Source organism: Heterocephalus glaber, unplaced genomic scaffold, assembly GCF_053883595.1.
Source record: "Heterocephalus glaber isolate CG9 unplaced genomic scaffold, H.glaber_assembly_v1.0 deba00001479, whole genome shotgun sequence".
Taxonomy (NCBI): domain Eukaryota; kingdom Metazoa; phylum Chordata; class Mammalia; order Rodentia; family Bathyergidae; genus Heterocephalus; species Heterocephalus glaber.
The window spans coordinates 21345293-21357785 of NW_028258316.1; the positions used below are offsets into that span (position 1 = coordinate 21345293).

General features: G+C 47.5%; 1 protein-coding gene across 4 annotated transcripts in view; it reads right to left on the bottom strand.

The window, feature by feature from the left end:
* The window catches only part of Rgs3 (regulator of G protein signaling 3), a 122264-nt gene that overhangs the window by 87721 nt on the left and 22050 nt on the right, over nucleotides 1-12493 (bottom strand). For all 4 annotated transcript variants that reach the window (XM_004849518.4, XM_021262204.2, XM_004849521.3 and 1 more), the window contains exons 4-8: nucleotides 12004-12098; nucleotides 11155-11223; nucleotides 3542-3602; nucleotides 2823-2913; nucleotides 2170-2225 (exon numbers count right to left, since the gene is read on the bottom strand). In XM_004849518.4, coding sequence (XP_004849575.2) covers nucleotides 2170-2225; nucleotides 2823-2913; nucleotides 3542-3602; nucleotides 11155-11223; nucleotides 12004-12098 — 372 coding nt within the window. The remainder of the gene's footprint in view (nucleotides 1-2169; nucleotides 2226-2822; nucleotides 2914-3541; nucleotides 3603-11154; nucleotides 11224-12003; nucleotides 12099-12493) is intronic.

Sequence of the window (12493 nt, forward strand, 5' to 3'; positions counted from 1 at the left end):
TTCCTCGGGCTTGGCAGGGAGAGGGCGCCTTTGTTCTGGCTGCATTCTCCGCCATGGGCCACTTTGTGATTCCAGTGTTCTCACAAACACCCCTGCTGCCCTGCTGAGGAGAACCCAGGCAGAAAACACGCCCTGCTCTGCCGACAACTGCCTCCCTTGTGCAAGTCCCAGGGTCCCCAGTAGCAAATCCAAGGAACTGACCTAACCTAGTGACTAATAAGAACGACTTGGTGGAGTTATGGCTGTGGACATCCCATCTCAAGACGGGGAGCACAAAACTTGTGGAGGCTGAGGAACACCTGCCACCGAGGAGCTACTTCAAAAGTCAGCTTCCTCTACTATGTAAGGGGCAGGCCGCATGGAGGGTCTGATAATACGTGGGCCATAAAGTCAGGTGTGCAAGGGGCTTCCAAATCATCAGATGACCCAGGCTCCTCATCCTATCAGTGAAAAGACTGAGCCCAGAGAGGTTAAGGTCACACAGCAGGGCAGAACTCAGGCCCTGTTTCTTGCCTCGGAGTCTTGGACAGCAGCACAGCACAAGCCCAGCTGCTGCCCACCTGGGAATCCCTGGAGAAGCCCACCCACCCACACATCCTTATGACAGAGGATGTGCCCTGCTTGGTTGACATGTGAACTGTGGGCAAGTGACCCAGATTTCTGGGACTCTGTTTCCCCACCTGTACCAGGCAAGAGTTAAACAGGTGGCCACTGGTGGCTCTCCACAAGCCTTTGGCAATCACATCCTCTTTGCTGAGCCCTGTGGATATCTCTGAGTGCACAAGCCCAGGAAAATCTACTGCACCTCAGAACATCATTTCCAGGGGTGCCTGGCTGTGTGCAGAATCCAGCATGAAGCAAGACCTTCCAGAGCTACCAAGAAACCCGAACTGCTGATGTCCATGTAATTCCCATGAGTCACCACAGCAGCTGCCTGGTCACTGTCCTGCCTGTGCTCAGCAAGGACAGAGAGAAGGAGGAAGGTCTTTTGCAGTTCCCCTCTAAAGCCAGAGGAAGCTTTTTGGTTTTGTTTTTTGATTCTGCAATGCTGTGGAGAGAAGGCAGGGATTTGGGCATGCTAGCCAAGCGCTGTGCCACTGAGCCACACTCCCAACCCCAGAGGAAGCTTTAAACTCTGAATGAAACCATGGAAAACAGACCTGGAAAGTTACTCTCACACTACACTGTCCAGGACAGTAGCGATTAGACACCCATGCAGTTACTTAAAACGAGATGGGAGAGCAAATCAGAAATGTTCAAAATATATATTTTATATATATGTATGCCAATTTCCCAAAACAAATGTAATTGTTATACATCACAAATATTTAACAATTAAATTTTTAAAAATGAAATCGAATTTGATATTTAGTTCTTCATCATAGCTGTAGACCTCACTCCACAACGGCTGGACCTCATTCACAGCTCTGTCCCAGTACCCAGCACCAGGTCTGGCCCACACAGGTACAAACGTGTCATGAATAAATGAGGGAGGGAATGAACTGACTCAGGGAGGTGAAAAATCTTTATAGAATACAATACATCCACAGGTAAGATGTTATGGAACACGTCAACATTGTATCTTCCCAGCAAGGCCACACACAGGAGGGAGCATGGCCCAGTACACTCAGGGGATTGCCACACCTTGCTCAGAGCTGGCCTCCACCTCTCGATGACTGTGTGACCACAGACAATAACCTAACCTCTCTGAACCTGTGTCCCCCTCATCTGTAAGATAGGGCACCAAGAGCTACAAGATCACTGGGAGTTTGTTTTTTCTTCTCTAAGTTGCTAGAGAAAACCAAAGATCACCCGCCGCGCTCGGCAAAGAGGCCTGATGAATTTTGGAGACTTCTCCCAAATTCCATGTGAAGTTTCTCTCCAAATTTTCTAGAATCCATGGGGCTCAAGTTCAGAATCACAGCTTCCCCTGACCTCAACCGCCCTAAGCAGAGAAGGTGATTCAGCCATGGAGCCCAGGGAAGCAGAGGGCCCGGCAGCCCTGAGAAGGAGAGGACTCCACTTTAGAGGTCAAAAGTCCTATCAGAATGCACTGTTGCTGAATTGCAAACAGCAAGTTCTGCCTTCTCTGGGGGTCTCCCAGGCTGAAGGACTGATAAGGAGCAATGCTCAGGGACTGCCAGTTCCGCCCAGGCTGTCCCCACCTACCTGGAGTCTTTCCCCGTTCTCAGTGTCTCCACCTCCTGGCATTCCCAGCAGTGGGTCTGGAAGGTGAGAGAGAAAAGTCAGAAAGCTGCTGGTGGCATAGGAGGGCCTGTTCCATGACCACCCAGAGGACAAAGCTGGGCAGCAGGTCCAGGTGGCTGCCCAGCCCACTCCTGGCCTCCAGGAAATATGGATGCCTAAGGCCTGGGCCAGGCATTGCTTCAGGAGTCAGGGCTGCATGTAGGAAGGACAGAACCGAAGGGAATGCAAAATCCAAGTCCTGAGCTCAGGGCTCATGGCAGGGCCCAAATACCCTGCTTACAGAGCTGGATGCCCCAAGGTCAATAAGGCAGCCCCAAGGGGCACCTTGAGTCATGGATCCTGGGAAAAGGCCAATCAGGAAACTCTGGAACCCTCTGTGAGCAAGAGGTGGGGAGAGCTGACCAGGCAGGGTCAGGCCACAACCCTCTCCCAAATAAGTCCATCCTGATAAATGACAGTGTCCAGGACACGAGCAGCCTTCAGCCTGCATTCTAGCAGGTGCTCATGAGACGTCTTTGGACCCCACAGCCACAGAACACAGGAGCTGATGCTACCATGCAGAAGGGATTGGGAGAGGGGAGTCTAGGGGAGAGCAGAAGAGGGGGTATAGGCACCTCTCAGGGTCCGCAGCCGCCTCCTGGCCACCTTCAGGTGCTTGGTCCAGCCCATGTCCTCCCCAAGAAGATAGTACCAGCCACTGATGTCCTGTCATGAGAAGGAATGACACATTCAGAAAAGGGAGGTAGAGGGCTCTGGCCAAGCAGTCACCGACTTCCTTCAAAAAGCAGCAGCTGGGCACCATCCCTCAGAGGACAGACACGCCCCAGCCCCCCTGCCCAACACTGCCACATCTGCACCTCCAGGAATCCTTTCCTGATGCTCCGGACGAGACTTTCCTCCCCTCCACTGACTTCCACAGACTCTCATCCTTGGAAGACAATCATCAACTTCCTCTCCCTCCTGCAATCCCATTAGACTGTACACAGGCTCTCTGACATGGCTAGCATGGAACCTGGCATACAATAGAAGCCCAATAAATGCTGACAAAACAGAAGGGATGGAGTAAAAATGGGATGGAGAGGCCAAAAAGCAGGCTTCCTGTGGCTCCTGCAGTCTCTGTGGGAGCATCTTATCCTACAAGATAAGAGCAGTCACACCAAGAGGACCTCTGCAGCAGGCCACAGAAGACAGACACAGTGCTGTTATTTAGGCCACTGCCTCAATGGGGCATCATGTCACAGACAGATGCTCACCCAAGAATTCCTGGACCAAGGCCACCTGTACTAGTGTGGGCTAGGTGGGACAACACTCCAGAAGCTCCCCCGGGGCCTACCTTGCTGGGAGTCAGAAGGGACCTCACCCCAAAGCTCATGCAGCCGATGAGTGCACGCTGCCTGGGAGAAAAGCAGAGAGTCAGTGTTCCCCTTGGGGCTGTGCAGGAGCTTGACCAGCAAACATCCCAGTTGTCCCATGCACTGTGACTCTTCCATGTGCACCAGTTCCTCTGATCTTCCTGGTGAGCAGATAGGGAGTTCTCTCCAGTTTACAGAGGGAAACACAAGTCTCAGCCTGGTTCCTCAGCAAGGCCACAGGACTAGAGAGAAGTCAGGTCCCAGGGAGAGTGAGAGTCCTAGGCTTTGGTATGGCCCTCGCTCTACCAACCCCAGGAGCTCAGACAACTTCACAGATCTGAAGTGTCCCGATGCTGGGAAGATGGGGGAGAGCTGGTCCCCACAGGGGCTCTGGGCCCCCAACTCAGCCAGGGCTGGATGCTCAATCTAGAGGAGAGTTACTGGTTTTCAGCTCAAGAGCTTTGTCTTAGGACCACGTGGGGTGTGGGCAATTCCCAGATGGCCACAGACCAAGAGCCAAAGGTACCCAACACACAAAATTCTCCAAGACCCATCTGACCTCGCTGCCAGCAGGGCAAGCAGGTATGAGGCAGAGCCAGCCCTCAGGGGAGCATCAGGCTATGGTGAGGGGCTAAGTTCAACCTGGGTTTCTTGGCTCAGAGGAATTCAAAGTTCCTGAAGGACGTTCACCATGGAGCCTCAACATTCAACAATCAGGAACTGATTAATACTTGATAGTCTCTTAATAATGTGGCATAAATTAATATTAATGAAATGCAAAAAAAAAATCCCTTACATTTGTTGGAGAACAGGAAGTTTACAAAGTTGTGGGGGTTTTTTTGTTTTTTTGTTTTGTTTTGGTACCAGGGATTGAACTTGGGACTTTGACCTTGTAAGGCAGGCAGCAGAACCACTGAGCTAAATCCCCAGCCCTCAAAGTTGTAGTTTAATGTGAAAGAGACTCACACACACAAAAAAAACAATGGCTATATGTGCTTAGTGGAATTATTAGGGGTTTTTATTTTCTTCTTTGATTTTCACTGTTTTGAATTTTCATAGAGAACAAGCACTACTTTTGTAATCAGAAAATTAGCAGCCCCAAAACAAATTTAATTATTATTTATTGCAAACATATACTAATAAAAAAGAAAAAAGCGGTATTAATGTATCTTTAAGTACTTCAATTATAGCATATCCTGCTGTATCCTAACAGTAGAGTCTTTAGGGGATTTCCTCTCATGTTTGGTTTTTTCTCTCCTGTTCTCTTCCCTCTTAGTGCATATCCCAATTCAGACTCCTTTTTAGACCGATTTAATAATTGTTCATCAAAAAACACCATGGATATTTAGACTGGAGCCTAACCCTGGCAGGTGAATTCAGTATCTGAAGGGCCTGCATAGACCAAAGATTTGGCCTGTCCTGTGAGGCACAATATCATAGCCAAAGGTAGCCTAGGCTGCCCGCACAGGAAGCAAAGCCCTCAGTCAGGCCTCCCAGAAACCTGGACCACCAGAACCAGAGCCATAACCACAACATTATCATACTTACTAATTACACCATAAGGAACTAAACTATTTGAACATTCTGTTTAATGATATGATGAAAACCAAGTAGTGGAAGTTACTAGTATCAGCTACAGCATTTTCAGAACTTGTGGCCAGAGAACACTTTTGAAGAGAATTATAATGGTAAGTACCAAGTTAAAATATGCATATCTATACACATAGTTAAAGAACACAAACTTTTATGATTATTAAGCGTCCTTGCTGTGCTCTATAGGTGTGTAACCTCTCCTTTAACCCATTTTATAAACAAGAGTTCAAGTGGCAATACAGTGGTCTGAAGCTTGTGACCAGTGATGGGTACGGAGCATAAGAACAAAAGTGAATGGCAAAATATGTGCTCAATTTAAGCCATCAAATTGAAAATAAATTGAGTTTAAATTCTGTAACTCTATAATAAAAAACAGTTTAAGATCCCCGAGGAGAGAGAGAGAGAGAGAAAATTAAAATACTTTCCCTAAAAAATAACATTTTTGTTGTTGCTTTTTTAAGACAGGATCTTGCTGTGTAGAACAGGTGACCGAACACATGATCCTCCTGCCTCAGTATCCTAAGTGTTAAATAATGCATTTTCATCTTACAGAGGGTCCTTTGCCCTATACTAGAAAGTAAACAATACCATTCTCTCTGTGTGTTCCACTAAGTTACCTCTAAGCCTTTATCCTCGTTATTCCCTTAGCCTGAAATGCCCTTCCTTTCCTTCTCTCTGGCTCAACTCACTGGGCCTTTTGCCAGCCTCTCAGCCCCAAACTACCTCTTGCCTCCCGTGCCTTCAGAATGTGTTGCCTGCCCTGTTCATCTGTCAATCTCACCCTGTCTGTGACATGCCCTGTATTGCTGTCTTGAGCTGCTATTTAAATTCCTGCCTGTTTGTCTTGTTTCCTTAACACTGCAGTTCTTGCCCAGTGCCTGCCAATCATGGACATGATGGATTCACCCATTTGTCAAGGCTTCACGAGCTTGGGCCTTGGCAGTCAGAAGTAACTAAGGCTTGGTTCCAGACACTCTGCACCTAGGGAAATTTCAGGCCTCTCCAGGGTGAGCACTAGGTCCCAAGTTTAGAGGCTGACTGGATTATTGCCATATGCTCAGGCTGCTTATAAAAGAAGTCTTTCTTCCTCCAAAGGTTTTTCAAAATCAACCTTCAGAAGTAGCTAATTGAAGAACACTCAGGGAGAGGTTCCTGCTTGTGGACATTAATTGTGACGATTTACTCTGCCTGAACAATCATGAAATCATTGGAGGCCCCTTAGCAGGAAGCAAAGCTCAAGGGAGGCTATTAACCATTTAGCATTCTCTAAACACCAGGGAATGAAAACTCCACTTATTGAAGAGCCAGGAGAGGCAGCATTTATTACAGCTAATGCACTAGCCTGGAGATTTAGGAAGTTTCAGCCATAGCCAGCATGAAAGGAAAGTGCACTGCAAGGGAGTGTGGGCACCTAGGCCCCAGTTAGGGTTTTCTGGAGTGTGGTGTTGAAAAAACAAAAATCGCTAGGAGGATGTTGGCAAAGTCATGACAACAACTTAAGGGGCAGCTCAGATGAGTGTCCGCCACTTGTGATGATCACTGTGACTCCGGCTAGCGCTTTCTTGGCCACTTCCCAAGAGGGAGGAGTGTTTGTTTTTGCCAGTGGGCTGAGGAGATGGACAAGGAAAGGCTGCTTTATTGAGGTGACTGCATTTTCCTCCTTGAGTAGATTATTACTATGGCTTAGTGTGATGGGAAAGGGCAAGGATGAGGGGGAGTAGGCAGAGCCACGGCTGAGGGAGAGTGGAGTGTGAGCACTTGGTGGGAGATAGCTGGGCACAGAGGCCTCGACCCTTGGCTGTGGCTCAGAGCGTGATGGGCAGGCAGGGGACCAACTTGGAGGATCAATCCATCACACCCTGCATTCCCCCTCCTCACTTGGCTTGGGTGCCTGTGAGAAGCTGGTTTTGTTTTGCTTAGGTCTGTCAGGTAGTGAGTTGTCACCTTTTCTGGAGAATCCAAATAATAATGGACTTATAGAGACTTTCCAGACCTCTGGTCTTAGGATACTGAGGCAGGAGGATCATGTGTTTGGTCACCTGAGCTACACAGCAAGATCCTGTCTTTAAAAAGAAACAACAGAAATATGTTATTTTAATTTTTTTTCTCTCTCTCTCTCTCTCTCTGGTATCTTAAACTATTTTTTATTATTGGGTTACAGAATTTAAACTCAATTTATTTTTAATTTGATGGCTTAAATTGAGCACATATTTTGCCATTCACTTTTGTTCTTATGCTCAGTACCCATCACTGGTCACAAGCTTCAGACCACTGTATTGCCACTTGAACTCTTGTTTATAAAATGGGTTAAAGGAGAGGTTACACACCTATAGAGCACAGCAAGGACGCTTAATAATCATAAGAGTTTGTGTTCTTTAACTATGTGTATAGATATGCATATTTTAACTTGGTACATACCATTATAATTCTCTTCAAAAGTGTTCTCTGGCCACAAGTTCTGAAAATACTGCAGCTGATACTAGCAACTTCCACTTGGTTTTCACCATATCGTTAAACAGAATGTTCAAATAGTTTAGTTCCTTATGGTGTAATTAGTAAGTATGATAATGTTGTGGTTATGTCTTTTTTAAAGACATCCTTTAGAGATACACACTGATGAAATGAGATGATGTCTGGGATTTACTTGACAATAATCCGCTGGAGGAAGGAAAAGGGAGTGAGGCACAGATGAAATAAGATCAGCTGGATATTGGGAAGAGACACTGGGCTGAGTGTACAATGGCTTCTGCCTTTGCGTACATTTGAAAATATCTGTGATTTTTTAAAACTCACAGGATCTCAAAATTGAAACAAACCTTAGAGACCACTGCATCTTACAGGCAAGGAAACTGAGGCCCACAGAGCAGGGGTCTGGCCCATGGTCTCACAGCCAGGCAGAGCCAACCCACAGTCTCCAGCTCTGAGGCTTGGTTCTCCTCAGCAAGCACTGTGATTGATCAGCAGGATGCACTGAGATCATCTGGTCCATCGCCAGCACACCTTCATAGATCATCTTGTTTCTCTAATATGTGTTTACAGCCATCCCTGGGAGGACTGTGAGGAGGAGTCCCACACCAAATGCTTCCCTCTTATCTCCTACTGGTTTCAGAATGGGATCACCACACCTTTGACTGGTCAACTGATGTAAAACTGTACCACAAATGCTCAGAGAAGCAGCCCAAGGCCTGAGGAGCAAGCTACTAACACAGAGAGTGTGGCTTTGCAGTCACTAATCATCCACATGAGGCAGCAGTCAAGTTGCACTGTGATGTAATTGTCAGCACACAGGCATGGTGCCAGACTGCCTGGATTTGCAGCTTGTTTTCACTGCATCCCAGCTGTGTTACCTTGAGCACCTTACCTGACCTTTCTGTATCTGTTTCCTATTTTTTAAAAACGCAACAATAATAATGCCCAACTTGTATGGTGTTGTGAGGATTAAATCAGATGACGCATGGTAGGCACTTAGGCCTGAAGTCCACATAGCAAGTGCCTCATCAGTATGAACTGTTATAAATCCTCGAACCAGGTCCTGGGGTTCCACAGACCTCAGTTTCCTCTTCTCTGCAATGGGACAATAATAATTCTCCTCAGGGATGTTAATAAAATTCAGTGAGAAAATATATGAAAAGTCATGGCACAAAGAAGAGTTTGGTAAATGCTTGTTTCTGCCTTCCGCAATTGTCTTTCGTGTTGCTAAGTTGGATGTCTGCCTTCAGAGAAGCACAATTTGATTTGGGAGCATTCGACAGAGCTGAAATTTCCTGCCATCTCTCTGTGTCCTGTAGCTCAGAGGTCTTCTTATTCAGAATGGATCGATAGAGGAGAGAGTCTATGGAGAAGGCAGAGGCTGAGCCTGCCACCACAGTGCCTGCAGCCTCTCATGGCGATCTGCCTTGCAGCCAGGCCTGTCTGAGCCTGCCCTGTCCCCCTTGAGCTTGGGGCTGGGACTGTGACCACAAGTTTGGCTGTGTTTTATTTAATAAGGAATCTCACTTTCCCAAAATAGGCAACAAGTGGAGACACTGCCTTGGTCACGCTGCCTCTCTGGGGCTGACTCACTTTCCCTGGCCTCACTTTCTCTTCCAAAAAACGTGACCTGAGTTACTGGCTCCTTCTCCTGCAGCTCTGCCCTTGAGCTCCACTCTTGACAAAGGGCAGAGCCCCATGGAGGGCATGGCTCATCCTCATCTCTACCAAAGGAGCTTACTGGGTGTCTGTCTGCCTCTCTAACACTCCTCCAGTGCCTCCTTCAGGGCTTTCCCTGCATCTTCCCCACTCTTCAAAGACAGGCTTCTGACCCCTGATCTTTGATTCTCCGTTGCTCTTTCTGGGTGGTCTCACCTTCTCCAAATGCTACCCACTGCCTTCATGGTCATGGCTCCATACCTCCACCACCACACAGACCTCTCTCCCCAAGCCCAAGGTGATAAATACTCCCACCTTCAGCTCTCACCTCTGCTCTCCAAACACCCACATCTCACCGCATCCAAAGCTAACTCACATTTCTGCCTGGTACATTCTGTCTTCTTTGGGGACACTACCAGCTTCCCAAGGATTATCGTCTACCTCTCCCACTGCTCTCATGAGCAAATCACTGCTAAGCACTACTAATTTACTCTCCCAAATACACCCTGGTTCTGTTATCCTCTTCTTGATCTCTAAGTTATCTCTTTCTCCCCAATCTACCAAAGACCAACCAAAATCACAGATCTAGGATGTGATCTCCCAATCCTTCACCCAATACCCTTCATTATCTCCTCAATGGCCAGACAGCTTCTCAAACACCAAACTGGCTGCGTGAAGTTCACCTTTCAAACTTGTATAAATGCAGATTCCTAGGCCCTGCCCATAAATAGTTGGATTTAGTCAAATCGATACGGCGCTTAGAAACCTGAGTTCCTCACAAGCATTCCAGCTGATTCTGATGCATACCCAGGATTGAGAACCACTGGCCCTTAGGAGGAAACTCACTGACCAAAGAGAATCCCTGCACCATCCCATTCATTTTATGCCAACTCTTTGTCTCATCTGTAACCAATGTCTACTTGGCCCTGACCCTCCACTAACACCAGCAAGTCTGTAGGTAACTGCTCACCCTGCCCTTGCCCTGCCCTCTCTACTGGGCCTCTCTTCTGTCTTTTTGCTGTGCATCCATAGGGACATAAAGTGTTGAGGGTAAGGCCTCTAAGAACCACCTTGCTGGATTCCCCTCCTAGCTCTCACACTCCCCTGCCTGGCACTCCTCCCTGCTCCACACGACCTGCCATTATTGACAGCCACATCTGCCCTCCTGTGCTCTGCAAAATCAGCCTGCTTGTTTCCTCCTACACAAAATTTCTGCGTTCCTGCCTCCTTGCCTTTGCTCATGCTGTACCCTACATGGATACCCTTCCCAACCTTCTGTTTTATTCCTAATCTTTGCCCAAAGTCAAAATCCCCCTTGTCTCATGAAGCCCTCCTTCGTCATCTCACCCACAGTGAACTTTCCCTCTTCTCACACTTACTGTCCTTATTACTCATTTCATCCTTTAGTCATACAACCAATATTTCTATTTCTTAAACAACTCTGTGCTAGGCACTAGATACAGTGGTGACAAAAAGCAAAATAGGCTTATTTTACTTACAAGGTACTTCTCGTCCTATGGAATTGAGTGTGTGCATATTGTTCCTGTAATTTATCTCCACTCAGCACCTGGTACCCCTACCTGCAGTGGGAGCACTGGAAACCAAACCCACATGTAGGTTGCTTGGCACCCCCGGTGGCCAACACAGTGTCTTGCTTATACCAAGCATTCAGCAAATGCTCCTTGACAGCAGGGTTCTTGGCTTCACCTGGAGTGATGGTGACTCAGGGTTGTGGCAGCCTGTGCAATTCACCATTGTCACTACCCTTCATTTATCCAGCAGGCACTAACTGAGCCCGTGCTACACGCTGGCCCCCTGGCTGCCGTCGATAGCCCCAAGCAGGGGCTTGCCCCAGCTCAGCAGTTCTCCTCACCTGGTCTTACTGGCTCTGTTCCACACGGTAAGCAGAAGACGCTTCTGACCATCCTCCTCTGGCACAGGGCTGTGAAGCAAAACAGACAACCAGAGTGTTCAGAGGGCTGAGCTCTGGGCCAGATCCCTGGCATCAGTTGTGACTCCAAAACTTTGGAAATAACTTAAATAGGTGGATAAATAAACTGTAGTACAAATAGGATACACACTTAACATGTGTTACAGAGTTCAAATCATATTAAGGACAAAAAGGAGGTCACAACATACCTTTATGAAACAATGCAGACATACACACTCACACAAAGGAGAGGATCTATCCAGAACTGCAGCAAAGTATATCTGTCTGAGTAGCAGAGCCATGGGCGTCTCCTATTTTCACTGCTCATCTATATTATTAATTTTCAAGAAGAGACTACAAGCCCATGTCTTTCCCATAGTCCTCACAGCTCTCCAAGGTGGGTACTATTGTTAGGCCCATTTTATAAATGAAGAGGCTGAAAGAAGTCCGCAAGTTTAAATCTAAAGGAGGGGAGGGAGGCACAACATCCCTCTGCTTGAGAAGCTCCTGCTAAAGGTGAGAGCTTGGCCCCAGGCACAGTGGGAAACTGCCTACTCTTCAGGCTGGGGATTGTAGTATGAGAACCAGCCAAGCGATACCATATCATTGTGGACCTCACCACTGGGCCCAGGGCCAGGGATGCAAGGACACAAGGGAATGAGAAAACAAAGACATCCTTTAGAAGTCACTGTTTTTCTGCTTAGATCTAGTTCTAGATCTGGCAAACAGAGCTGCTTCCAGATAAACACTCCCTCCCTCTTCTCTCAAGGGTCCATGGCTCCAGACTCTTACAAGAAGAAGTGCTCATGGAAAGCTGGGTCTCTGCAGTCTGGTATGGTCTGCGTCTTCTGAGAATGTATTCGATTACTTTCAGGGATCAAAGAAATCTTGAAGAAAAAAGAAACATTAGCTGATCTCATAGCCACAGAACCACCTAAACCCAGCAGCTACCTCTGCACATCTCTGGGCTGAAGGCTTCCTAGTGTCCTTCAGACCAGCCTCTGCAAAAGACAGCGTTAGATCAGATGGAAAAGATGTTGGAAAAGAACAAAGAGCCCCGGGACAGAGGCATTGGAATCAGATACTAGGACAGGCCTCATGGTGGCTGCTACCAAGAAGGCAGTTATGAGCTCAACCAGAGATAGGGTACAACTGTCTCTGCTCTTTCTCCAAGCAGGGAAGCTTCCCTCAAAGCCAGAGGCCTCTTCTCTTCTAAGTTTCCAGCAGCTCTGAGCACTCCCTTCCCTAGAAATTTAGCCCCCAGCAAGGGCTAAGCTGGTGC